This window comes from Sciurus vulgaris (genome assembly GCF_902686455.1).
Source record: "Sciurus vulgaris genome assembly, chromosome: 15".
NCBI lineage: Eukaryota > Metazoa > Chordata > Mammalia > Rodentia > Sciuridae > Sciurus > Sciurus vulgaris.
In genome coordinates this window covers 15,481,879-15,509,864 of record NC_136476.1, presented here as the reverse complement: position 1 = coordinate 15,509,864, position 27,986 = coordinate 15,481,879, and the positions used below count along the sequence as shown (strand labels likewise).

Below are 27,986 nucleotides of genomic sequence, written 5' to 3'. Positions count from 1 at the left end.
CTGTGAGAGAGTAGCTAGCAAATAATTTCTCCCATTCTGTGGGTTCTCTCTTCCCATTCCTAATCGTTTCCTTTGCTGTGTAAAAGCTTTTCAGTTTGATGATGTCCCATGTATTAATTCTTGGCATTGTTTCCTGGGCTTTAGGGGTCCTACTGAAAAACTTGGGATCTATGCCTAAAAGATGGATTGTTGACTTTGTGTTTTCTTCTAGGAGTTGCACAATTTCTGGCCTAATTCCTAGATCTTTGATCTGTTTTGAGTTGATTTTTGTGCTGGGTGTCTCATTCTTTCTTAGGGAATAATTTGGTCTTCTCAGATACTTAACAAGTGGATTAATTGTTCATTTTAACTATAAGTGAAAGAAAACCCAATTTACACAAGAGAATCTATTGAGCTTTATAGCTTAAAAGTTGAAGGGAGGATTTTGTTGGGGGCCAGGTAGACATGGGAGCTCAGACTTGTCACAGATTAGCTTTCCTTCTCTCAATCCGTTGACTCCCTTCTCCCTGGTATTAACTCTCAGATAACTTTTGCTCACCGTTGAAATATATTTGCTGACTTCTCCTATCTTCTAGCATTCAATACCAACCAAAAGTGGGCCTGTGTCTACTCCTTAAGTTTCAACAAAAGTCTCCTGGCAGATTCCTTAGAAAACTTGGAATGGAACCAGCAGTTGACCCAGTTTCCCACTCTTTGGCATACACCCAAAGGACTTAAAATCAGCAAACTATAGTGACATGGCCACATCGATGTTTATAGCAGCTCAATTCACAATAATTAAGCTATGGAATCTCCCTAGTTGCCCTTCAACAGATGAATGGGTAAAGAAAATGTGGTATATATACACAAATATCGCTTAGCCATAAAGAAGAATAAAATTATGGTATTTTCTGATAAATGAATGGAACTGGAGAGTCTCATGCTAAGTGAAATAAGCCAATCCCAAAAAAACAGTGACCAAATGTTCTTTCTGATGTGCACAATAAGTGGTAGGGGAGGGAAGAATAGGAGTTCACCGGATTAGACAAAGGTGAATGAAGGGAAGGGAGAGGGGGATAGGAATAGGAAAGATAGTAGAATGAATTGGACATAACTTTCATATGTGCATATATGAATACACGACCAGTGTACATATGTATATAACCACAAAAATGGGAACTTATTCTCCATGTATGTATATGTCAAAATACATTGTATTGTCATGTATAACTAAAAAGAACAAATTAAAAAATTAAAAACAAAAAACAAACAAACAAAAACATGTCTCCTGGTATTGTCTTGAGCATATTCCTAGATCAAGGAAAGGGAAATGAGGCAGGCTGGTTGACTTAGCCCTAGTTCCCCTCATCCAACCCTGAAATTTCAGACATGGTGTTAGCCTGATAAAAATCATGTGGAAGAGTGGTTTCTCAGAGGGGCATGAGCTATGAGTCCCATAGAAGGGGAAATGTTGTAAAGTAACAGGCAGAAACAGTAATATCCAGAATAAACTTGACCCACAGCCCTGTCAAGTTTAGAGTCTCCCTTTAAATGTCTAGGACTATATGAAATTTAAAAATTATCACTTATAGTTCTTGCCTAAATAAGTAGACAGAGGCCATCCTCCTAATCAATGACAATAGTTCACTTTTATAAATACTCTATAAAATGCCCTCTATGTTCCAGAAATATTCTTTATCTTAATGGTAGTTTTTACTACCATTATATATGTAAAAATTCAGTAAGTTGTACATAAGACTTGCATATTTTACTGTAATCATTGTTTTATAAGTTATACTTCAGTTAATTTTATTTTTAATTTCCTGAAAGACAATTAAAACATTTAGCCATAGATGAAGAAATACCAAGCTGAAGTCATTGGGGTAGGAAACCCAATATAGATTTGGGGTCAAGTCCTAGTTGGTATTACCATGGGGATATTTGCATAAAGTCTCTTCTGGAACATATAGTGGTCCTGTGAGGTCCTGGTGACATTGTCTTAGTTTGTGTAAGACATGACAGTGAAATCACCTGGTAATGATGTATGTCATAGAAAGCATCCCCATCACTAATTGATGCATGATTATTTATTCCCTTGGAAAACAAATACATTGGCAAAGGAAATATTTAGAGACCGGGTATAACCTAAAAGACAATGTCTATAATTAAGGATTTTAAACATTTCCCTGAATTATTCAGGTTGAACATATTCAAGACAAAAAGATAATTTGCCTCGTATCATAAAATGGCACTGAAGTCTTTATTCCTCAGAAAAAGCACCACATTTGATGTTCCTTTACAGTAAGTTATAATGGATTTAGACTTGAAAGGTCTACATCCAAGTCCTGGCCTCATCCTTCACTAGCTTTGTGACTGAGCAAGTCATTTCACTGTGCCTGATCAGTAGTTCTGCATCTACAAAATAACCACGCATGTGAGATTCTTGTCTTTAGGGCAGCTCTGAGAAATAGCAGTGAAACACACAAAAGGTCTTTGTGAATGGCAAAGAATCGTTCTCATTCTGGTCCCACCCACCTACTGCCTTTGGTGGTATTAATCATGTTTTTGTTAGTGCCTCTTTTGAACTTATCTTCTTAGGCGATCTCTGGAATGGGTTTGGGTTCTACAGTTACCTCTGGAAGGTTAAGCAATTCCCAGGAGTTGGTGCAGCAGCACCTTCCATTTAGCCAATACATTGGAACACCTCGCCTGAATCTCATCCTCCATTTTTCAGATGTCATCTTGATATAACTTCCTTTTTCCTTTCTGTATATTTTTCTTTTTTTTTTTTTTTTTTTTTTGTGGTGCTGGAGATTGAACCCAAGGCCTTGTGCTTACAAGGCAAGCACTCTACCAGCTGAGCTATCTCCCCAGTCCTTTTTCTTTTCTTTTGCAGTTCAGTCAACTGATTACTCTACATATAATATTATTCCTATTGGGGAAATCTTATTTTTCAACTGTTGCCAACCCAAGCAAAAGCAGTTTCTTGATTTCATGTGTCCATCATTGTATTCTTCTTTGGCAGTACAAACGAAAATGAATAAAGAATCGTTGTTGATGGTACAGAGAAAATGGCAACTTTCTTTTGGAGAGTGGGATTATTCTTATCTAAAGAAAAGCTTATTCATGAGTTACTAGAGAGAATAATGAGAGAGGAGATTTAATAAGAATTGTTAAACTATTTGAGAGATGACCTAATTACCATAGGTCTACGTACAGAATGTCTACCAAGTGAGAGCCACTGTTTCAGGCACATGACTTGCATTTCTTATCTAAATTAATTCTTATCACCCTTCTCTTAGTTAACTATGGAATTTTCTTCCTTTTACACATGTTGAAACAGGTTAGTTTATCTAAGCATAGTAGGTGATGTGGAAGAGTCATGTTCAGATAGAGATGCATCTAAATCCAAAGCCTGAGCTTTTCTCATGAGCTCTCATCTTGTGAGACTGGATGAATCTCTAACCAAATAAAGACAAAAGTTCTAACACTGGAAATAGAATATTTACTTCCTAGCCACGAGGCTTGTGTTCAGGGTTTATGTATTTTCCTTTAGCTAGAGTGTAAATTAGGAAGGAAGGAATAAAGAAATGAGGCGAGAAACAAAGGAATAAAAGAAGAAAATGCCCAATTTTCTGATTCCACTAATGAATCCTTAAGAATAATACTGATTTTTAAAATACCAGCCTTATATTTCTCCAATAGGAATTTCCATTACTTGAAAGAAGATAGCCTAGAAAATTGGATGAACCATCACGACACTAATAGAATTAATTTTCTTTTTGTATTGGGAATTGAACCCAAGGCACTAAGCCACTGAGCCACATCCCCAGCCTTTTTTTTTTTTTTTTTTTAAGTGTTTGTTAGAGAGAGGGTTTCACCAAGTTGCTCAGGTCCTCCCTAAGTTGGGGAGGCTGGCTTTAACTGGCCATCCTCCTGCCTCAGCCTCCAGAGCTGCTAGGATTACAAACATGTACCATTGCGCCCAGCACTAATACAATTAATCTTAATAAAAATTATAGAGCTAAGGTAGACCTACAACAAACAATAGCTACCTTCTAGGACAATAGAGATCTGGATGCAGAAGTCTTTTGGAAAACTATAGGCTTTTATATCTATTACTTTTTAAGATATTAATTTAAATATAGTCTGGAAGATTTGAGAAAACCATCTAAATATGTCCTTGTGAGGGTACGTCTGCTTTATAAGTTTGAAACCCAAGAGAGTAGAACCATACAGTTATCAACATTTAAACATGCTGACATGAGTGAGACTAAAATTACTGATGTTGAGATATATATAGGTACTGATTTATCAAATTAGCATAGTACTAAGAAAAAATACAAGATTATAAATAGAGAAGAAAGAACCTTTTATCTTCCTTCATTCTTTGGAAAAGCAGACACTTATTCAGTACCCAGGCAAAGATGCCCCCTTTCTAGATTCCCAGGCAGGCCTGGCGTTTCTAGATGGGGCAGTGACTCAGATCTCAAGTTCCTCTTCTGAGTGACTCTCTGCCTTCCCTTGCGGCAACCCTGCTTTTCAATCACGTTGGCCACCCCTACATTTCTGGAACTATTTCCAGGACCTCCCTCTTCTGGCTCCCTGGATCCGTCCCCTAAGATTAACAAAGTATAACACACAAAGGTCAAAGGTCATATTGGACATGTAAACACATTATGTCCAAATGTTAAAAATAGGATCAGCAATAAATCATGTTAGAAAAAAGTAGAATGGCATAAACACAAGCCGGGGGTGACCAACCGCAACCCATGGCACCGTGTTCCTCCACCCAAGAGAATTAACGCAGGAGCAGCCACAGCAGCCAGGGCAATGCAGCAAGTACCACAGGTCAGAGAACTGAGGGTTCCAAGGAAAAAGCCAGAAACGTCTGGAGGGTTATGTGCAGCAGGCAAAGGGCAAAGGTGCCCGCCTGGACAGAGAAGAGGGTGTTGAGATGTTCATTTCCCTCTGCCTGTGTAAGCAGCGCTGTATTTACAGCTGGTAGACCGCTTGCTTCCTTGCTTCCTTGTCTGTTCGGCTCCTGAAGGCCACTCTAGGAAGTGAGATATCAGCTATTTAGAGGACTCCAAGAATGAAACCTTATGTGTTTCATAAAAGATGTGTCTAATATCTTAGAGGGAAAATATTGAAAACCTTAAATTAGGTGAGAATAAGCTACACGGGTTTTTCCAGCATCACTTGGCAATGCTGAAATATCACCCAGAACTTTTGGGCCCAGTGATTTGCTATCATATATTTAAGAGAAGAACAATTTAACTGTGAGTTAGAGATAAGCCACAACTGCAAATCAAAATGTAGCTTTCTTGGTCCACAGCAAAACTAACAATGATTTAAAACCACTGATAGCTATAAATCATACTTTTTCTTGCAATGAAACATAATGGCAATAAGTTAATATTTATAAATCACACTGAAGTTCTTAGATGAGCTAAAGTGATAAGCAAGTAAATAAATATTACATAAATAAGTAATTACCTAGGCAATTAATGCCTCTCAAACTGTGGGCTATAAATTTGAAACCCCTAATTGCTTTATAGGACTTAGGCCCATAAATGGCATGGGGAATGATGTTGTTTAAAATAAAGTCAACACCTCTCTGACCTGGTTTTGTAGACAAATGAAACACAGAGAAGAAAATAAGTACTGATTTTCCTAATTATTATTATTATTTTCTTACATACCACTGGAGACATTCTGAACACACAGTCTCAATTCAGTATAGTTGATTTAAAAACATAGAAATCGAATATTGTAATTTTTTTCTATTACATCTCCTTAGGCAGCCAGTACATAAAAAACAACTCTGAAATGGGTTTAAAATATTTGAAGGCCATTATAGAAAAACAAAAATCTATGTGAGGGTAACTTGTTTTCTGAATCATATTCAGTTAAGATGCAAATATCATATACATCAAATGTCCAAATGTAATTATTGAAAACTCGATTTTTGAAAATTTCTTTTTTTAGGTATGATGTTTTAATTTTTTACAAATAAGAAGGGAAATGAGGAGAAATGAAGAGTGAGAAATCATATTTCTAGCCAAGTGTTTTTAAATAACCATCTTGAAAACTCAAGAGTCCAGATCATTCTGCGTTTCAAAAAGGCAAGAATCCAGTTTGCCATATAATACAAAGCCTTTGGAAGTGTCATAGCTTAATTTTCCTCCATTTGACAATTCTCTAGAGACTCACTCAGAATAATTACTAGTAGAGAAAAAAAGGTCTTTGTTTTTGTTTTTTTTTTTCCTAATTCAACTACTTTAAAATGACTTTTGGTAAAATATCTTAGAATGGTCCTAGAATCGAAAGTGTTTTCTTTGTAATTCTTCACAATAAATGCATATGGATTATTCAAATACAAATGAATTTTGAATCTGGGCCCAAATAAAACACTAGGAAATTTGACCTAATTTTATGGACTTCTTTCTACCCTCCTGCATTTTCTGAATTTCCTATAATGGACACATACCACTTTTAGGATCAGGGAAAAATATAGACACAAGATAATAAAAATTAGTTAAATCTATCAATTCCTCAGGATCAACAGAAATGAGAAGATAAACAGGAGACCTGGTGCAAGCTCTTGGAAAGCTCGGCCACATGAGTCTGCGTGTGGCTTTAAGGACTATTTCTTATGTTTAATAGCGAACATTGTGGGTAAGGTAAGCAAATACTATTTCTTCTCCCCACTTCGCTGATGTGCACTGAAGGATAGGTGCACTTACATAGTTTTCTTATGTAAGGAGGTTAAAAAATAAATTAACCAGCAGTTTTACAAACAATGGTGAGGCAGCTTTAAATAAACCTGCAGCTGAGCTTGCTCTGGTCAGTGTTAAGCCATCTGAGACTTTTGAGGGGGAGACTGTCAAGCCTAAGAAAGCTGGGAAGGATGAACTTTTCAACGGAAAATTATTATTTTAGGGAATGGAAAGAGAAGCAACACAGTCTCATAAACATTTGCAGATACCAAAGCAGCACAATGCAAGAAGCTCTGGATTTACTACCAGTTCCCACACTTACAAGCTCTGTGACTCTGGGCCATTTACTTAACCACGCTGAGCCTCTGTTAACATTTTTTAAATGGCAGTGATTATAATGTTATTTGGAAGGTTATTGAAAGGATTATGCCGGATAAATTGCTTACGACATCTATGAGCACATGGAAAGTGTTCCAATAAATAGACTCTTACAAAAACCTGTACTGTTTTCTCCATTGACATGACAGTAATGTTAAAATGAAGTGCAGAGTCTAAATGGTTTTAAATATATTTACTACATACTAGACTAGGTTGAACACACCAATTTCCCTTTATGGTCAGGCTGAGTATTATTACTCAGAGTTAGAACCTTCTCCGGGGCCTCTAATCTCAGCAACTTGGGAGGCAGAGGCAGGAGAATCCCAAGTTCAAAGTCTCAGCAACTTAGCCAAACCCTGTCTCAAAAAAAAAAAAAAAAAAGAAAAAAAGAAAGAAAGAAAGAAAAGAAAGAAAGGCTGAGGATTTAGCTCAGTGATAGAGTGTGAAGTGAGTGGCCCTGGGTTCAATCCCCAGCACTGTGAAAAAAAACAAAAGGAAAATAGAACCTTAACCAAGCTCTAAACTAATGCTGCATGCCTAGTTGCTCTTCAGAGGAGTGGCAAGTGGTATGTCCTGTAAACTGGAGAGAGCATATGTTTGTTTATAAGGCAGTTGGGTTAGTCCATTCAGGCTGCTATAACAAAACACCATAGACTAGCTAGCTTATAAACAACAAAAGTTTATTTCTCACAGTTCTGGAAACTGGGAAGTCCAGGAGCAAGTAGCCAGCAGATTCGGTGTCTGATGATAGCTTGGTTTCTGATTCATAGATGGTACTTTCTTGCTGTGTCCTCACATGGTGAAGATGGACAAAGTAGTTCTCTGGGGACACTTTTATTAAGTCATTTTTTATAGGTTCTTTTTAATTATACAAAGCAGTAGAATTCATTTTTACATAATTATACAATTATGGGCTATATTGTATTTTAATTCAGACCCCAGTACCTCACCTTCCCCTTCCCTTTCCTCATACCTCTCCTTCCCTCTATTGATCTTTCTGCAATTTACCCATAATTATTATTTTTTAAATTAACTTCTTGTGGATGTACAGGATGGTGAGATTCACTGTGGTGTATTCATATATGTACATAAGAAAGTTCATCAGATTCATTGCGCTGTCTTTCCTTTTCCCATCCCCCTTCCCTTCCCTCCATTCCCTTTTGTCTACTCCACTTAACTTCTATTCTCCACCTCACCCCACAACCTTATTGTGGGTTAGCTTTCACAGATCAGATAAAACATTCTTTGGTTTTGGGGGTTTGGCTTATTTCACTTAGCATGATATTCTCTAGATCCTTCCATTTGGGGACTCTGTAATAAGGGCACTAATCCCAGACCAGTCCTAATCACCTCCCAAAGGGCCCACCTCCTAATACCATCATGCCAGTGATTAGGGTTCCACGGGTGGATTTAGGGGGACACAAAAATACAGACCATCATGACACCAGGTGGCATTCTCTAGAATGAAAATCATGTTCCACTGAGGAATAAGAAATGCTTATAGTATTAATAATAAACAGTGCCCAGATGTTCACTTGGAGTCAAAGAACTTCTAACAAGTTGGTCCGTGTTCTCATTGAATTCTCACCACTGCCTTACATAGCAGTTACCATCTTAATCCTGGGGGGAAACTGAGACTCAGGGAGACTTAAATATCTTGCTCATTATTGCACAAGTGGATTGTAAACTGGGCACTCCAGGGTCTCACCACTGCCCTGTGAGCGTTTTGAGCCAGGATTTTTGTGTAGTAAAGATGAGAGGGTCAGTGGTAGAGCCCAAGCGAGGCACTGAGTTCGATCCTCAGCACTACATAAAAATGAATAAATAAAATAAAGGTATTGTGTCCATCTACAACTAAAAATATTGTTTTTAAAAAGATGAGAGGCAGTCATGTTTATAGAAGTGAAAAATACTTGTAGCTTTCTCCCATACTTGCCCCTGCCCCCTTTTTTATGAACATTGTAGTTTTTTCCAGATAAGGCAGTCAAGATGAGAATATCTTTTTAACTGCCGGGGGCAGGAGGGGAGCGCTAGCCTCATGCTTCTTTAAAAAAAAAAAAAAGGTGGAGGGAAAACCCCATTGAGAGAGGTAAGGACAAGGAGGGAAAATACACCTGGCAATTTCTTACTCTTGAGGTCTGGCAGAAACAGCGCAATGACCCCAGAAGCAAAGCCAGAGTTGGAGGACATTGGAGTGACAAGATGATTTTCCAGGGATCCTGAGGAGAAATGGCAGCTTCAGAAGGTGTCTACCCTGTTGTGTTTTGTTTTCTTATCCCTCTTCTCTAACCTGTTTGGTCGCTGGGAAATGAAATAGTTTCGGTTTGCAAGCTGTCGCCAGGGAGTGGAGCAAGACTTTGTGTAATAAACAAGAACAACTGCCAGAGCCCCCAGCGAGCTGCTCCAAAGCCAGACTGCCAAGGAAACCTGGCATTGTGACAGCAAGGTCCATTCAACGTGGCAGGAGTCACTCTGGGGAGGATGGCCAGGTGGGGCACCCACTGGGCTCACTTGGAGGGACAGTGCAGCCTCCCAGGAGTGAGTTCAGGAATCCCCAGAAAGAAGTAAAATTGTCTCTCTGTGTTTGTGGGAGTGTGTGTGGGGGGGAGGGTGCAATTCTCTGGGGAAAAGATCTAGAGCCTTCAGCCAATTCCCAAGAGTCCACGACCCTTATAGCAGAAACCATGCTCAGAGGCACACATCAGACCTTCTAGAAAAGAACACCAAGCTCACCACTTTTATTTCTGGAGCAACTGGAGCTGAGGTTCTCAGTCCACTCTCCTCTTACAAAACCCTAACACACTTAAGAGACTACAGAGTGGGTGCAGTGGGGGTGTGAATAACTCCATCCCTTTCCTAATCTAAACTTAATCCTCCTTAAACCTCCCCTGGCCTGGGCTACCGGGAATCCTGCCAGTGCCAAAAGATATGTTTATTTAGCTCAGGTCTTAACTCCTGAGCCACAGAAATCAAAGGGGACTGTGCAGCTGCCACCTGCTGACGCATGGGTAAACAGAGGGGTCGTCAAGCCTGCTGAGGCACAGCACTGGAGGACAATCCTTTTGTGCAGTTCCAGCTCAAATAAGGCCACAGCTCCTGAGGAGCAGGCTGGAGATGTGCACAAACACTATACTCAGTAGTTTAGGAGCTGTTTAGGAGCTTGGATAGAGCTGCTCCTCATGGTCCCTTCTCTGCTGACTGCTGCCTCAAACCACAATAGAGTGCTGGTGACACAGTGTCCCTGTTCCCAGAAGTTGGGAAATTTCCAATTCCCAGTTAGGTTTGTGTACAGACAGTATTTTCCAGATTGTTGTCTGACAAGCTTCAGATCTGTGAGGATGACGTGGTGCTCAGAACACATGGCCTGACCCCTATTTTTACCAGAGCAGTTGTTTTGCTCTGTTTTATATCTGGGGGATTTACAAGAGATTTTTTTTGGAGGAGGGGAAATTCCATTGCTAAAACCAGAATATTTGGAAAATGCCTTTGTATTATCAGATTGGGTATATTCGTACTTGAAAAGGGTTAAAAGTGAATAATTTGTGTAGATTCTGAGATTCAACCAACTGACCTTCTTGCCAATTTTCTTTGTTTCCTTTTTCTGAACAAATATCTCCTTGTAACTCTTCACGAGTGTTTGACAACATTAACCTCTTAGCAATAATAACCATGAGAAAGATGGTTAATATGTATTCAGTGCCCATGTTTGCCGTGTGACATGCACTTTGTGTGCATTACCCTACTGGGCCCCATTGCAGCCCAGAAGATGAAAAAACATCCACAATAGCAGCTGGCCTCAGTTTACCCAGCGCAGAAGTGGTAGACTCAAAACTGTAACCCAGATAGTAACTCAGAGCCCAAGTTGACTCAATGCCTAATGTCACCTCTTATGTTTAGTGTGCAGGAGTATGAGAAATAAAGTCTGGTGGTCCATTTTCAGAGTATAGTATTCAGTCTTAATTGGATCCGATGGTAGCCATTTTAATTATAGTCCTTCCCTTTTGCCCGCCCTAATTTTAAAATTAGCCAATCATGTAGATCGTACCTTTGAATCTTCCAATCATGGCAAAGGGCAGTGCTGCCTTAGGTATATAACCAGGGGACTGCCTGCCTAGGTGCTTGCTAACCAGGTTCCAGTAACACGCCCTTACGCTAGAAGTAAAGTTTTGCTTTTCTCACCATTCTGAAGACATGTTTGATTTCTTGCAGCACCTTGGTATTTTCAACAAGAGCAATGTGAATATGTGAAAATAGAATGTCAGAAAAATTTACATTTTATAAATGAATAAATAGAGAAAATCTGAAAGCAAAAAAAAAAAAAAAAAAAATGTGAGGGAAAAAAACCTACCCATCATTTCACCAGTCTAAACCACCACAATTAAAGTGTTGTTTAGGCACATTTCTTCCTGGTCTATATTTAAGTACAGTTTTTAGTTCTGTATGTTTAAATTGGCTGTGATTGTCTAGGCATATTTTATTTGCTTTTTAAAATTATTGAACAACATAATATGATGATATTATTCTAAATTATCTGTCATTTTTGCTGGGAAAGTAATAGTCTCTGAAGTAGAACAATTCAGTTTGACAAACATTTATTGAGTACCTAATACATCCCAGACCTGGTGCTAAGCCCTGAAATACACGGATGTATAAAATTCTATTTGTTTTTCTTCAAAGAACTAGCAGGCTAGTATAGGGTAAAGCAGGCAGGGAGATAACTAGCTAGTTTTAATACTATTGCACATATATTGTGTTCCAAGTACCACTCCCATGTGTGAACTTGCCAGATCTTCACAGCAACTTTCTGAGTAGGGACCATCACTCTGTCCTTTTTAGTAGATGTTGAGACAAGGCATACTTGCTAATAAGATGCCATTTCTAGGTGTGGTATGTAATAATGGCACCCCAAGATGTCCACCTCTTCATCTTTAGAACCCGTCAATATTACCTTACATGGAAATCACTTGTAAAAATGGTAACACGGAATATTATCTTACATGGAAAAAGGGACTTTAAAGATGTAATTAAGTTAAGGATTTTAAGATGAAAAGTTTATCCTGAATGATCAGATGGGCCCAATGCCATTGAGAGTAGGAATCAGAAATGTGATAGGCAGACAGGGTGGGGACCTTGATTGCAACAATTCCATGTACAGAGTGTCTGATGAGCCAGATGACGTGTGATCAAGCACCTGCTTATGATCAAGCATGTGCACATGCATGGTGCATAATCAACATTATGATTGGATTGGATAGGTGGCATATGATTACTGAGTCTCACTCTGATTAGACATAGAAACTCCCCTCTCTAAAAGTCATTAGCCAGTAGCCTTAAAGGTCACCTCCAGTAACACCATATAAACCCCTAGACAGTAGAAGGTAATCTACTTCCTCCCTTGTGGGAGCTCACCTTCCTGTTTCAAAAATAAATTGTCACTTTGCTCTAACCCTCTGTTGTTCATGGGTCTTGTTCTTCAGATCCTTGAGACAAAGAACCTACACTTCTTTGCATCTCACTATCAATAGGATGGAATCACCAATGTCGGGGTCAGAGACAGAGATAAGATGATGCATGCAGAAAGACAGGGACAGAGGCTATGCTGCAGACATTGAACACTAAGAAAGGGACCATGGGCCAAGGAATGTCGGCAGCCTCTAGACCCTGGAAAGGGCAAGGAAACTGACTTTCCCTGGAGCTTTTGGAAGAAACACTTTTTTTTTTTTTTTTTTTTTTTTGGTGCTGGGGATTGAACCCAGGGCTTTATGCATGTGAGGCAAGCACTCTACCAACTGAGCTATATCCCCAGCCCCAACACCTCTTGATTTTAGGATTTTTTTTCTTCCTTTCTCACTTTTTTTCTTTTTCTGCGGCACTGGGGGTAGAACCCAGGGCCTTGCATGCACCAGGCCAGGTGCTCTACCACTGAGCTACATCACTAGACCGATTTTAGGACTATCATCCTCCAGAGCGCTACTTCAAAAAATATGTGCTATTCTGAGCTACTGAGTTTGTGGTCATTTGTTACAACAGCAACAGGAAGCAACTACACAGGGATTCAAACCCAGAAAGTTGCCTCTAGTGCCATCATTCTTAATAACCTTTAAGTAACCATAAGCCTACTTCTAAAGTTGTCTTTTGTTACAGATAAGCCCCATCAGAGACACTTAGAAGGCGATCTAGCTGTGAACTCTGTACCAGCTAAACTGGCTTCCTGTCCCACCCCTCTAGGTGACCTAGAAGTGAACTTTGGTCTTTATAATAAATACTATATTCTCCACCCAGGGGCATTCCCAACTGCTTTTTTTTTTTGAACAGGTGATGGTTAGAGAGGTATTATGTAGAACGGGGTATGCTTAACAGCGTACTTGCCTCTACACTTGATGATGAATCTGTCCCAGGTGAATATGTATGTGTTTCTCCAATAAAATCCCCTTGCTTTGTTTGCTGGGGAGACACTGCTTCCAGAATGATCCCCAGTGCTCTCCTTACTTGGGGAAGTAATAAACTTCACTCTCTTGTGCTGTGGGCTTTGCACTCACTGAGAGGCAAACCCACTGCATTTGCTTGCAAAAGACCACTCAGCAGAGTGAGGGAAAAGAGGTAGTATCAGGAATGCAGTGCCTGGCAGGTTAATGAGGGTTATGCAGCAGTAGAGGAAGGATGAGGAAGTGAATTAACATAGTAAAATGTCCACGATATCGTGAGAAAATGTTCAGTATTGGGAATAACTGCCTTTCCCTTTCTATTTTCAGAAATACATGAGTAAATGTATTTATTTTTATAACCGTATATGCATGATACACTCATAAGTATCTCTCAGGAGCGAGATTCTGGGTACATATAAGAGACATCTCCTTTTTTACTTACCAATTTTCATATTATTTGAAAATTTCACCTGATGTATTATTTGGGGTTTACATTTTTTTGTAAGATAAAAATCATGTAATAGGCCATTTTTTAAATTAGAAAAGTAATATGCATCGGTGGGTTGCCAAGCTTCATGCATTAAGTTTTATACTTCTGTATGACAATTTCCTTTTTATAGAAAATTCCTGGAGGTGCAATTACTGAACTAATGGGTAGAAACCTTTAAAAACAGAAACGAACAAACGCACAAACAAAACTTCAGTGTTCATACAATCAAATAAGCCAAAATGAAATACGTAAGGGGAGAGAGGCTATTTAATCTGGCAAAGAAAAGACATGCTAGCTCCCCTCGTATGTGAAAGCAGATACATGGCGTATTAGTTTGCTAGGGCTGCCATAACAAGGTTCCTCAGAGGGAATGCCTTGGGCAGCAGAAATTTATTTTTCCACAGTTGTACAGGTGAGAAGGCCAAGATCAAGGTGCCACAGGCTTGGTTTCTTTGGGGCCTCACTCCTGACACAGATAGCTGCCTTCTCCCTGTGTCTCCCATCGTGTTCTCTCTGTATGCATGTGTCTTAATTTCCTCGTCCGATAAGGATGACAGTCATGTTGGATTAGAATTCGCCTGACAACCTAATCTCTGTTCACAAATACAGTGACATTCTGTAGTTCTGGGAATTAGGTCTCTAACGTACAAATTTGGAGGAAACACAATTCAGTCCATAACATATGGAAAAGAAAGTTCCAGAAAAATGAACCAATGCCAATGAAGAGAATTACTTTTTACTACTAAAAGGAACTTTTATAATATTTTAACATTTCCCTTAATGGAACAGAGCTGGAGGAGGAACACGATGGTTCTACTCTTTGTTTCCAGCCCTACTCCAATGGCTGTCCTGGACCAGCTGGGCTGGATACACCCCATTCTAACCTTTATCTTTGGAGACTTAGAACTAAATCTGCTGCCGGCAACTGCAGATTTCCCCCTAGTTCCCACACTGGTTCCACTTCATTTCTGAAATGTATCTACAAAGAGAGCATGAGAAAAGAGACTATAAATCATGAATAGGAAAAAAATTGACTGTGTTCCACCTCCCAACAAAAGCTTCAATATAACCTCTGTGGGTCCTTCATCTGTCACTGATTCAAATCACAATCCTCTCCTCTTGGAGTGGGAGAAGAGAATGGAGTTCTAACAACTTATGAGCTTTCTCATACGTTGAGAGGACAGCAACAAATAAAGATGTTTGCAAATCAGGAATTAGTTAGCAACCTATTTCTATAAAAAGCCAGATAGTAAACATTTTAGGCATAGGGACTATAAGGTCTCTGATATGACTATTCAATTCTGCTTTTGTAGCTTCAAAGCAACCATGAATAAAACATTTTTTTAAAAAAGGAGCATCACAGTGTTTCAATAAAACTTTACTTACATAAACTATCAGTGGACCAGTTTGGGTCTATGGGATATAACTTGCCAACCCCTGATCTAAAGTCATAATCCAAGAAAATTGAAAATATTTGCTAGATTGAACATATGTGTGTAGTGAACCCAGGTGGATTTACTTACACTCTTTTCTTTGTTGATTTATTTAACAAATTATGTATGCTTGAGTGTAAATCATAGTCTAATTCCTTGGTGATACTTTCTGTCTGTTTTTATCAACTAGAAAAGATCTGAAAATTCATTTAAAAATAGCATGTTTCAGAGTTGGAACTTTAGGTTTTCTAAAAGTTTGACCACAAATGCTTAGGTCAAACGTGCCACGGAAAAAACATAATCACATGTTATAATTACTGGATAAGTGACAGAGAGGTAAAGGTCAGGAATTTGAATCCCATAGAACTGTCTATCATTCTCTCCTTCATTCAGCAAGCACATCTATCTAGAGTGCATGCTTTGGAGAACTCCAGGATAAAATGATCACTATCTTCTAAGTTTCTTGTATTTCTTCCACAGATTAAATGAGAATAGAATCTCTCAGGTCATGAGATTTTTTTAGAGGAGAACATGTGACCAAGGTAGAACAAGAGAACTCTTTTTGTGGAATTTGATCTAAAGTGGAACACCACAGCTGGACTAGCACGGGACTGTTTCACTAGTTCATGAGTTCCTGACACTGTGCTACAGGATGTTTGGTTTGTGAAGGGAATTAATTTAAAAAAATAGTCTTGGAAAAGTAGATTGGACGTAACTCAAACCAGAGGAAGGGGCCTCAACTGCATCCCATGGAGAATAAAGGCTTCCTATAAATACCATAATTGGTTTGCGTGGCTTAACAATAAACCAGGCAAATGTAACTTCTGAGTCCATCAAGTGCTAAAGATCAGTGTGAGTTATATACTAGATAAAGGGTTAGTGAAGATCTAGTGTTTGGCATTCTGTGCAGATTTTACCATTTGGGGATCTACAGCAGGATTTCTCCACTAGCCCTAGTGACATTTGAGTTGGATAGTTCTTTGTGACTGGGGCCTGTCCCATGCATTGTGGGAGGTTTAGCATCTCCTCATTAGCTACCACCTGGTATTACAACCCCTTACACTACAACAGACAAAAATGTCTCAGGGTCTGGCCATATGTCCTCTGGAGACCTGTATTAGTTTCCTACTGCTACTGTAACATATGTTAACATATTATGGCAAAATTAACAAAGTAAAATGACACAAATTGATTCTCTTATAATTTGGGAATTTAGAGATCTGAAATGTGTCTTATGGGGCTAAAATCAAGGTGTTGGCAGACTGGTTTCTTCTTGAGTCTCTGAGAGGAAAATCTGTTTCCTTGCCTTTTCCAGTTTCTGGTGATTGACTATATTCCTTGACTGGTAGCCTCTTTCATGTTCAAAACGCATCATTCCCAACATGTATTCTGTTGTCATATCACTGCCTCCTCCCCTCTTATTAGGACTTATTAGGACTAATAATATTGGCCTCACCTGGGTAATGCAGGCTAATCTACCCATCATAAGATCCTTAATTGCATCTGCAAAGTGTCTTTTGCCATATTAGTAACATTCACAGATTCTGAGTGTTAGGATGTGGACATATTTGGGGGTACTTTATTCAGCCATCTGCAGAGGCAAAACTGTGGTTCTAAAAGAATGAAATCACATGGCCTAGATTTGAGTCCAGCTCCACTTTACCTACCAACAGTGAGGCATCAGTTTCCTTATCTATAAAATGGGGCCAGTAGTTGTACTTACCCTGTGGGATTGTTCTGAGAAATAAATGAGATAATGCACGTGGAACATGTTGTCATCAAAGTTCTTGTCAGGTGAAGCTCAATAAATGTTGGTTATTAAAAGCAAAAGGAAGTTTAGTTCTGAGATTTGCAAATGTGGGGATCAAGTTCATGGATAAATGCAGAAAATAAGGAACAAGTTCCCAGCTAACTTGGAGGAGGTAACATAGTCATAACTTTTTTAAGGTGGGACATGTTCTAATTCCCATGCTGTTCTTGAGGTAAGTGAGCTCACAGTAAATGCTCGTATTTACTGAAACACATTCTAGGTAGTCTCTAGTCTATGCCCTTTATAAATAGCAGCTCATTTAATGCTCACAACTACTCTAAGACATAGATAATATCATTTTTTCCATTTTAGATGAAGAACCTAAGTCACTGGGAGAATCAAGATGTCATCCAAACTCACGCAGAGATGGGGACAGAAGGATTGTTTAAATCAGTTGCTTCTATCCAGAGTTCCCTTTCCAACCTCCATTCTACGTTGCTTTGAAAGAACCAGATCTTCTCTCAAATAATTTCTTATTTAGACTAGGGTCTGGTTCATGTTTACACCCTAGGAATAAATTTAAACAGAATGAGAAAATAGAAAAATCTTTCAAAATGATACTCATGTCAACTTATATTGTCTGTTACTTTAACAACCCAGGAATCCTTGGAGCAAGTAAAGAACAAAAAAATAGCAAGACTGCTTTATGGGGTACAGTTTGGACCCATCTTTTCCCTCCTCCTTTTTAACTCCTGAATTCTGCAGAAGACCCACACATTCTGTGGATGCAAGACCAGAGAATGTGTATTTTATCATGCTCCCCTAGAAATTCTTCCCTATGCTAAAGTTTGAGATCACTGATCCCAGAATTTCTAACTTCTGCTCCGATCCGTCAGGGAGCTGTTGGGTCCTTTGTGAAAAAAATCTCCATCTTAATGATGGCTACCCCAAGCTGCCTTACTAGCTAAAGGGGGCATAGAGACTCAACTCTCAGTGGTTGGCAATTATTGTAAGGTATTGACTGCCAGTCCCCCCACCCCTGGGAGGCAGTTCAGCAGTAAATGACTCCCCATTAACTTAACCAATTGGAAGAGTAATAACAAAACTAACAACCAACTAGGTTTGCCTCTGGTAGGCAGAAGAATCAACTGCCTATATGGTAAGACATAGAAGGTGATAAAAAGGCTCATCTTTGCAAATATCTTCTGGACCACTCTGCCAGGCATGCATTTCTTTGGTCTGGGTTCTCCTGAATGACAAATATTTCCTAAGAGGAGTAACAAGTTGGACGTTCAATGGTTATGATCCAATCACAGCTTAAAGAGGATTGCAGAATTATCTATCAGGTGACTTAGCAAATAACCAAATAAGGTCTTGTGAGGGTAAGCTTTTTAGAACAGGTAAATTTAGGTGGCTAGAAAAGCTAGGCAAAGTCAAGAACATGGGTTGTTACCAAGGTCCATCTTCTTCCACTGTTTTTCTTTATGCTCCTTAAGCTTTCTCTAAAGCAGGAGTTGGCAGACTTTTCTGTAAGTATTTTAGGCCAGTGTCAATGTTGCAATCCCTTGACTTTGTCACTGTTGTATGAATGCTGCCACATGCAATATGGAAACAGTGAATGTGGTTTTGTTTCGATGAAGCTTTAATTATGAATCTTTTGTTTGTTTGGAATTTCCACAATCTGCCAGTGCTGGGGACTCAAACCCGGGTCTCGAGCTTGAGAGGCAGGTACTCTACGTGATGGGCTATATCGCCAGCACAATTATGAATCTTGAAACTTGACTCTTACATGATTTTTTACAAGCCACAAATTCTTTTTCAACCTTTGATTCCCCCCCAACCATTAAAAAAATATAAAACTATTTTTAGTTTGAGGTACACACAAAAACAGATGATGGACTGGACAGGTCCCCATGTGCTGACCCCTGTTTTTAGACAAAAACAATTTCCTGCTTTAAATACTCACCTCATTGCCCTACCCCTGCTCTACTTTTGCTCCTGTCATTCTCCTTTTTGTGTTATTTTCCAATTCCTACATGTCCATATGTTCCCATCCTCTGGTTCAGTTACTACCTCCCCTTTCAAATGACCCCGAAGGCCTTCGTCTGTACTTCTCTGATGACCCCCATCATTTCAGTCTTGCATTAGTTAGTGGTCCAGGAGGTTTTACTTTTATATCCTCCGTGGCACTGAGCCTAATGCAGAGTGGGCATTCATCAATATTTCTTGAGCCAAGGAAGAAATATCGGTACTTAGAAAACAGCCTAAGGACATTGAGTCCTCAGCCAAAAGTGGAATGAAAATAGTTAAAAGAGAAGTGGAAAGGTGTGCTTAATACCTGTGGTTGATTGAATGCTAGCCTTTAAAAAGATATGTCCCTGTTCTGATACCCAGACTCTGTGAATATGACCTTTTTTGGAAAAAAGTGTCTTCGTAGATGTAATTAAATTAAGAATCTTGAGGTGAGATCATCCTGGATTACCCAGGTGGGTCCTAAATCCAATGACAAGTCTTTAGAAGAAAAAGAGAGGAGAAGATACACAGAGAAGTTCATAGGGAAATGGAGGCAGAGATCAGACTGATGACAGCTGTTTGGAGCGCTGGTAGGTACCAGCTCAGGTAGAGGCAAGGAAGGGCTCTCCCGGAAAGTCTCCAGAGCACGATGCTACCCAACACCTTGATTTCAGACTTCTGGTCTCCAGAACTGTGGCAGAATGTATCATTTTAAAGATACTCAGTTTGTGATAATTGGTACAATCCAAGGCAGCTGATACGATGTTCAATCCACCCCTTCCCCAAATTTCTTTAATATGGTTATTACCTAATACTTATTTAGCATTTATTATGTACTGATTTCCATGACTTTTTATATTAAATTTGTAGCAATCTTATGAATCCGTTATTATTCCTGGTACAAATGAGGAAATGGATGTCAAGAGAAGTTGAATAACTTGCACAAAGATTAGCTAGCAAGTGGTGGAACCAGAATTGAACTCAAGCAATCTGCTTATGGTCCTCTGCTCTTAATCATTGTGCTACCTGTTAGGTTCTTCTAAATTGTTTTCCGTATAGATTTGTTATGGTTTGAATATGAGGTGTTCCCCCAAAAGCTCATGTGTGAGACAATGCAAGAAGGTTCAGAGGAGAAATGATTGGGTTGGAAGAGTATTAACCCAATCAGTGATTTAGTACTCTGATAGGGATTAACTCACTGGTAACTGAAGTGGTAGGGTGTGGCTGGAGGAGGTGGGAATTAGGGTGTGACTTTGGGGTATATATTTGTATCTGGTGAGTGGAGTCTCTCTCTGATTTCTGATCATAATGTGAGCTGCTTCCCTCTGCCATGATGTTCAGTCTCGCCTCAAGCCCCAAGGAATGGAGTGACCGTCTGTGGACTAAAACATCAGAAACCATAAGCCCTTTAATAAACTTTTCTCCTCTAGAGTTGTTCCGGTCAGGTCCTTTAGTCACAGCAGTGAAAAGGCTGACTGAAACAATATACCATGCCTTAAAAGGGGAGGGTGGAATTTTAGTTAATGACTTCTTTCTTTGGGGGATGGAATTCCATACTGAATTTCTTCTATGCCAGCAGCCTATTCTTGATGATCAAGGTTAATCCATTCTTCTGTTCAGGTCACAACAATAGCATCTCACCCTTTCTCTCTTGCTCTTTCACTCTCCTATCCTCTATCCTCTCTGATGTCGAAGGACAGGCGAGTTTTTGTTAGTTTTTTTAAGGGCTGTGACTTTCATGAAAGTCTGTTTTCCTGAGCAACTCCATTTGAAAGCATTTAGTAACCACATTTTCTGCTTTCCAATAAGGAAAATAGTAAAAGAAAACACAACGGACATCCCAGCTGGTTGCTGGACGAGTCATGGAGAGCAAAGTGGTCACTGGCCATGGAGACCCTTCCACGGAAAAAGTCTCTGTGGGCCATGTGTGGCCATACAAAGTGGTCTGCAGGTGTGCAATACTGTAGGGAAGCAAGGTACCATGGTAGCTGAAAGTGTGGTTGTGCCTGGCCCTGGGTGTGAATGTTTTGGCACTGTGGGACCTGGGAAATCAACTTCCTGAAGTCACGGTTTTCTCTCTCTCTTTTCATCTTTCAGGAACATCAATTTTATTTTGAGTTGTGAGAAACAGAAATTTATTAAGAACCATCTCTGTTATCACCAAAATGGGAGAAAGGACAGAGAAGAGCAGGGAAGGAAGAAACTTTCCCAGGAAAAACTATTTGATGTCTTTCCCAGATAGGGAAAGAAGGGCCCATGCATCTTCAGGTAGCACCAGATGCCCTCATGACTGGAATCCATGTGAAGAAGACTGAGGCAGTGTGTACATCTGCCTCCTGCAGCTCTTTGAGTCCCTGCCTGGCCAACACCCACACTGTGACATCAGGATCCACAGGCTATATACTTAAAATGTAGAGAGATACACAAAATGTACTTAGTGATCTAAACATCATGTCGAACCTCATCAATGTATATAGTTATAATGTGTCAACTGAAAATGACATTAATAAAAGCATATATGAAATAAAATGCTAGACCACTCTATGTTTACTTGTTTCTACATTTTACCTGTTCACTTTCATTGGAGTCACTTTGTTCCTGAATCTAGGGCCTGTATTTTGGGCCAGCACACAGCAAAATGGTGTGCTGTAACATTTTCATAGAGCATATGTGGCAATCCTCCTAGTCACTGCCTTCCAGCTGATGGTGCTGTCATAGGTACAAGCTGCAGCCTCACCATCGGGTTTACTCATGGAGAGGGAGCTTTCTTCTGACCAGGTAACCTGGGGGGACTTGCTGCTCTCTGCATCTCACCTACTGATGATTGTTCAGGAGATGGAGGGTAGGTCAGGGACTTCCTGGGGACTATGCTGGGAGTGGGGGCATTCAGGCAGCAGAGAGGAATGGCAGGCAGACTGGCTCTCCTGCCACCCTTCTGCCCTGACTGCTAGTCCTCCTCAGGCAACTGATACTCTGAGGACAAGAATGGAGAGGTGTGAAGGGTGGGCTCACTTGCACTCCCCTTTGGGGAAGAGGAAAGGCAGGAGGATCTGTATGGGGGGAAACAAGGCCCAACCTCTGGATGCACAGGCTTAGCATGGGACATGCAGCCTGCCTCCTGCGTTGTTCTGGTGCTGGAGCATCAGATATGCAGCCATCACCTCACTAGGTCTTCCGTTTACCAAGAGACCCAGGTATCACGTGGGTCATAACCCATGCCAAACATGATCTTCATTGTTGTGGGGTCCAGGTGGTTGGAGAGTGGCTGGTTGGAATGAGTCAGTCAATACTGCTCACCCTGGTTCACTTGTGGCGCTCCATGATTTGGGCTACCACAGGCCTCTGCATGAGTTTCAGTCAGTAACTGATGAATGACACTTTGCACTTCAGTGGACATATGAGAGGGAGTGTCATCCCTTGCATGCAAGATCTGCTCCTTCAGCTGAGAAGAGGTGGTTCCCTTCAAATGGAGACACCATGTGACATGAAGTACAGAATGACACCAGGCTCCTGACATTCACCATGGGGCATGGTATTCTTCCTAGCAGAAGATTCCTAGGGCACAGTGTAGGAGCATGCTGGAGAACATGTCCAGCTTCTGCCCAGTCATGGACCTGCCACCTGGATTGAAGTCTTAGAGCTTGATGTTTCTTTTGTGACTACCAGGATGTTTGCCAGCTTCAGAGTTCTGTGCACACTGCCCCTCTTGTGGCAATAGTCCGTGGTGAATGTGATCTACCTGAACAGTCTCCTGGCTACTCCTCATGCATCTCGCCAGCCCCCAGGGTGTGGTGCTGTAACTGTCTCCACCTGTATGCTCCATCATGAGGCAGATGTTTTCGGTGGATTCAGTAATATTAAACAGTTGGGTCACATTGGGTGTCCCACAGTCTCCTTTATATCTGCTTCAAATGTAATGACGGGGAAGTTCTGCCCTGCCTTTGGCAGGAATTTCATGGCCACCTTTGTCCTGGTGAGGATCTGGCAGGCCAGTTTCACCTAGCAAAGCTGCCCTGCCCAGTGTCCCTCAGCTCACTATAAGGGTTTGTGAGTGTCCTTTCATGGCATTGTCCCAACCTCACCTCTGTGACTACTCTCACTATACATCCTAAGCAGCAACAGCAACTAAGGATGTTAGCTAAAAAGAATGATAAATAAAAACAAAAACAAACAAAACCCCAAAACAAAATAAAAAGCTGAAACCAAAAAATAAACCCCAAAATTAAAATTAAAAAATTCAAATACCAAAATCGCCACATCACCAAACGAGTTAACTCAGGTGGGTCCTGCAAGTCACCAATCAAAAACTTACCTCTACCGTGGACAAAAAAATAGACATTTGCTGCCAGGGCCTAACATAGGTGGTATTTGAAACTCCCTCACGCTGGTTTCTTGGGACTTCAGAGCAAGAAATGGCTCAGTCACAGCTGAGCATAGCCCATAGTGGGTGTCTCACTTTTTGGCCTCCAGGACTTTTTCTACTTTTATTTTTATTGCTACTGGAGATTAAACCCAGGGATGCTTTATCACTGAGCTACATTCCCAGGTCTTTTTTTTAAAAATTTGAGACAGGGTCTTGCTAAGTCGCTGAGACTAGCCTTGAACTTGCAGTCCTCTTGTCTTAGCTTCCTGAGCCCCTGGGATTACAGGCATGCACCACTGCTCCTGGCTCCTTTTCCACTTTAATAATAAAAATATGAAAGGACTTCAGAAAAGCACAGTGATTAGGGCACACGGCAGCTTCTTGATTAATTTCAAGAGGCAGGAAGTGTACAGTGTGAATAACCAAGTTTGAAGAGATTCAGTGAATTCAGGCTTGCTCATGATAGGGGGGAAAAAAAGAAAGAAAGGAAAAAAGAACTTCAGAAGCTTTTGGCTTCAGTGAATTATGGAGACTGATATTTACTTGTTTAGAGATTAAAACCTAAAGGATGCTTCAACTCATTTTGAGTTTGAAAATCTATAACGACTTTTAGCTTTGAAAGGACTCATCAAATCTAACCTCAAGGTATTCAATTTTTTTCTTTCAACTTGGAATGGTTGGTGTCAAAAGGGTGGTAGCTCTTCACTCACATTGTTAGATTGTAACAAAATGCTCCCTTCCCTAAGACACTAGATGACACATTATTAACACTGATAGAGCCCAGAGGCAGGGAACTTTCATCAAATTTCCCCATATGGTCCTTCAGATTTCTCATCGGAAACCTTGGAAACCCCAAAGCAGTGGGTTGATATATTCAAAGTGATGAAGGATAAAACCTGTCAGCCAAGAATCCTATGGCCTGCAAAAGAGTCCTACAGGAGAGAAAAATGGAGCCATTCCCAGATACCTTGGTCCTTTTGTGCTACTGTAACACTGTGCTGCTGGGTTATCTTATTAACAACAGAAATTGACTACTCACAGTTCTGGAAACAGCCAAGTCAAGGTCAAGGCGTTCTCGTTGCTGTGTCCTAACATGGTAGAAGAGTCAGAGTGCTGAATTCACTATAAGTCTTTTTCTGTTCTTTCTCTGCTTGCAATTAAACCCAGCACCTTGAGCATGCTAGATAGGTACTGTGACACGTAAGCAATATCCCCAGCCATTCTTATTTTGAGGCAGGTTCTCACTAGCTCAAAGCTAGCCTTGAGCATGTGATTCTCCTTGCTCAGTGTCCCAAGTAGCTAGAATTACAGGTGTATACCACTGAGCCCAGCTTGTACATGTACTTTTGTGTGCGCATAGTGTTGGGGACTGGATCGCGGTCTTGTGTGTACTAGACAAGAGCTTTTATCTTAAGGTACACATCATATCCTTGAGGATGGAGCTTCATGGCCTAACTACCTCCTAAAGGATCTACATCTGCATTGGGGTTGAGGTTTCAACAGGAATTTGGGAGGGACACATATATTCAAACCACAGTCCCGGATAGAGACAAGTTGAAGGAATTGGTCCACATTAGACTTGCCCTGCATGGAGGGAGTCCCTCAGGTTGAACTGAAGGACATTAGACAAGAACCCAGGTCTGGATAAAGAAAAGAGCAAGCTCTGGTAAAGGCAAATTCATGGCAATTATAAAAGTTAGTGTTGCTTTTGTTTTATGCATGATGTCAGAAATTATTGGAGGAAGAATGGAGGAAGGAAGGACTGTATAGAGGGAAAAGAGGGGTGGGAGAGGTGGGGGGAAGGGAAAAAATAACAGAATGAATCAAACAACATAACCCTATGTAAATTTATGATTACACAAATGGTATGCTTTGACTCCATGTACAAACAGAGAAACAACATGTATCCCATTTGTTTACAATAAAAAAAAGAACACTTGAAAATTAAAAAAAAAAAAAAAGAAAGAAATTATTGGAGGAAAAAAACCCACCAATTTTTAGTCTATGGTATTAAACACACAGTACATATACAGGTAACTTTGCTACATAAGTTGGACAGGGGTAGAAGATGAATAGAATCAGCATGTCATATGTTATTGAAGTTAGGCTGCTACAGATTCGCATCAAAGGTGTGTCACTTCCATATGTTAAATGGATTCCCCAGGGGTACCACAAAGCAATAGCTATAGAACATACCCAAAATGAAAGGAATGGGAATTAAAATGTTTCTCTACAAAAATCAACTAAATAGAAAGGAAGATAATAGTGCAAAAAAAATGAGGGACAAAATAGTTAGAAGACATATAGAAAACAAACAAATAAAATAACAAAAGTCAATTTTCCCTTATCAGGAATGAGTTTAAGTGAAAATGCATTAAGCATTCCAATTAAAAGACAGGAAGTGGCAGAACGAACAGAAAACAGGGTCTAACTTACTGTCTACAAGAATTAACTGAGGAAGAGCATCCAGCCCTTGTAGGATCTGAGGAAGCATGTCCTAGGTAGAGGGAACAGCAAGGACAAAGGTCCTGGGCATAAATTAGCTTAGAGGGATGGAGGTACAGGAAGGACCAGGTACATTACCCTAGTGATAGATGGAGTAAGAGAAAATGGAAAGCCAAACACAGGTTAGATCAAGGACTCACTGGGAGCTTGGTATTCTTGTTTTCATCTTGCAGATGAGAAAAATGAGACTTAGGGAAGTTAAGCCAGTCTGCTGGTGTCCTTCTTTTACACCCTGGTTCCAAAGTCCTCGCTCTGCACAAGCACTGCATCTGGGTTCGATTCACATGTTTTGTGTCATCACTTCCTAGGTGTCTACTTAAGATACAGTTGCAACAGACATAGATATTTAAACAAGCTGATTAAATATATTCAGTAATTTAGTTCAGTCCCCCACCAAGGGTATCAATAGAGTCCCTGCTCCCCCAAATATCTCTGGCCCGTCTTCTAAATGGTCACTGGAGAAGTTTTCTAAAGTACCTACTCTGATGGGTATTTTGCCATCTTGAATTAGATTTGAGTCTGATTCTATAAGATCTTTTTTTTTCTTTCTTGTTTTATTTTGGTTTTTATTCTCTAGAAATATATATGCAGTGCTGGCAAACACAATATATTTTTTGGTTCAGTTGATAAATGAGGGAGAAAATGGAAGTTGGGTGCCCATGAGTTCATCCATGGTTATCTTAAATCTAGAGTGTTAGTCATCTAGGACCTCATTTTGAGTTACATAACATTTTTAGAAGCAAAGTGCAGTGTTCTATACAAATGCAGACAGAAATGAGGCAAAGATAAAGACTGTATCCATATCTACATTGTCAATCATTATAGCAATTTTTAAAACTGTATGTTTAGTCATTTTTTGAATTTTGCAACTGCAATACCTAACAAGAAAATCGTAGAGGAGAAAAAGTTTACTGGGGGCTCACAGTTTCAGAGGTCTCAGTCCACAGACAGCTGACTCCATTACTCTGGGCCCAACATGAGACAGCATAATGGGAAAAGACCCAGTGGAGGAAAGCTGCTCAGCTCATGTGGGGTAAGGAAGGAGAGAGGGAGCAGAAGGAACCAAAGGCAAGATGCAGCCTTCCAGGGTATACCTCCAATGATCCACTTCTTCAATCTCCTATAAGATCTTTGTGCTTCCTGGGTAAGGAAAGGATCTGTGGTGCCTCCAGAATTAGCCTGAACACATATGGAGTCCATTGAAGAGCACTGGGAATCTACAATGCTTGAACCACACAGAAGACTGGACATATCTAAAGGGAGAATTAGTAACTGGAAGGGTGTCCTGAGGAAATTGCTCAGAATGTATCACAGATAACCCAGAAAGTGGAAAAGGGCAATACAGTCTCTGAAAGTCAAGAATTCCCCAGAAACCAATCAAAACCCAACGGGGACATAAGGAAGCGTGCAAGAGCCCAAATGAGGCACACTTCAAGCCAGGACTAGCACTTCCCACTCAAGTCATCATGGGTTTCTTCAGATCCTCCCTTGGCATTTAAGGGGCTCATATTCGAAGACTTGGGAGAGGAAAGGAGAAGGATGTTAATTGAATGTTACTACATATTACATACCATTTGAGTCTCTGCCTCAAATAACTCATTGGCCTCAAGGCTGAAATCTTTGCTCTCATTTCATCACGGGGCATAGATTCACTGTATCTCATTGGTTTATGTGCTCTTAGTGGTTAGCACAAAAACATCCATACAGTAGGTGCTAAATAAAAACTGTGAAAAGAGCATAAATTTTGAGGCTTTCAGAGTTCAGTGTGTCAGGGCCACAGTGACATAAAGGGTAAGAGGAGGAGAATGAATCTGAATCATTTGACTTTAGTGCCTGCACTGATTACACAGAGCTAAGCAATGTCTGAATGTCTCCTTTCAAATGTTCCCCAAAAGATCATTTGATGAATGCACCCCAGTGCAGTGGTC

At 40.1% G+C, this 27,986-nt stretch overlaps 1 protein-coding gene across 3 annotated transcripts in view; it reads left to right on the top strand.

Moving 5' to 3' along the window:
* GDA (guanine deaminase) overlaps window positions 1–21,661 on the top strand; it is a 166,007-nt gene extending 144,346 nt beyond the window's left edge. For 2 of the 3 annotated variants that reach the window (XM_079112039.1, XM_079112042.1), the window contains exons 15-16: window positions 6,542–6,665; window positions 21,288–21,661. In XM_079112039.1, coding sequence (XP_078968165.1) covers window positions 6,542–6,665; window positions 21,288–21,314 — 151 coding nt within the window. In that variant the 3' untranslated portion in view covers window positions 21,315–21,661. The remainder of the gene's footprint in view (window positions 1–6,541; window positions 6,666–21,287) is intronic. The other variant, XM_079112040.1, reaches the window with a different exon arrangement.
* The last annotated feature ends 6,325 nt before the right edge of the window (window positions 21,662–27,986 follow it).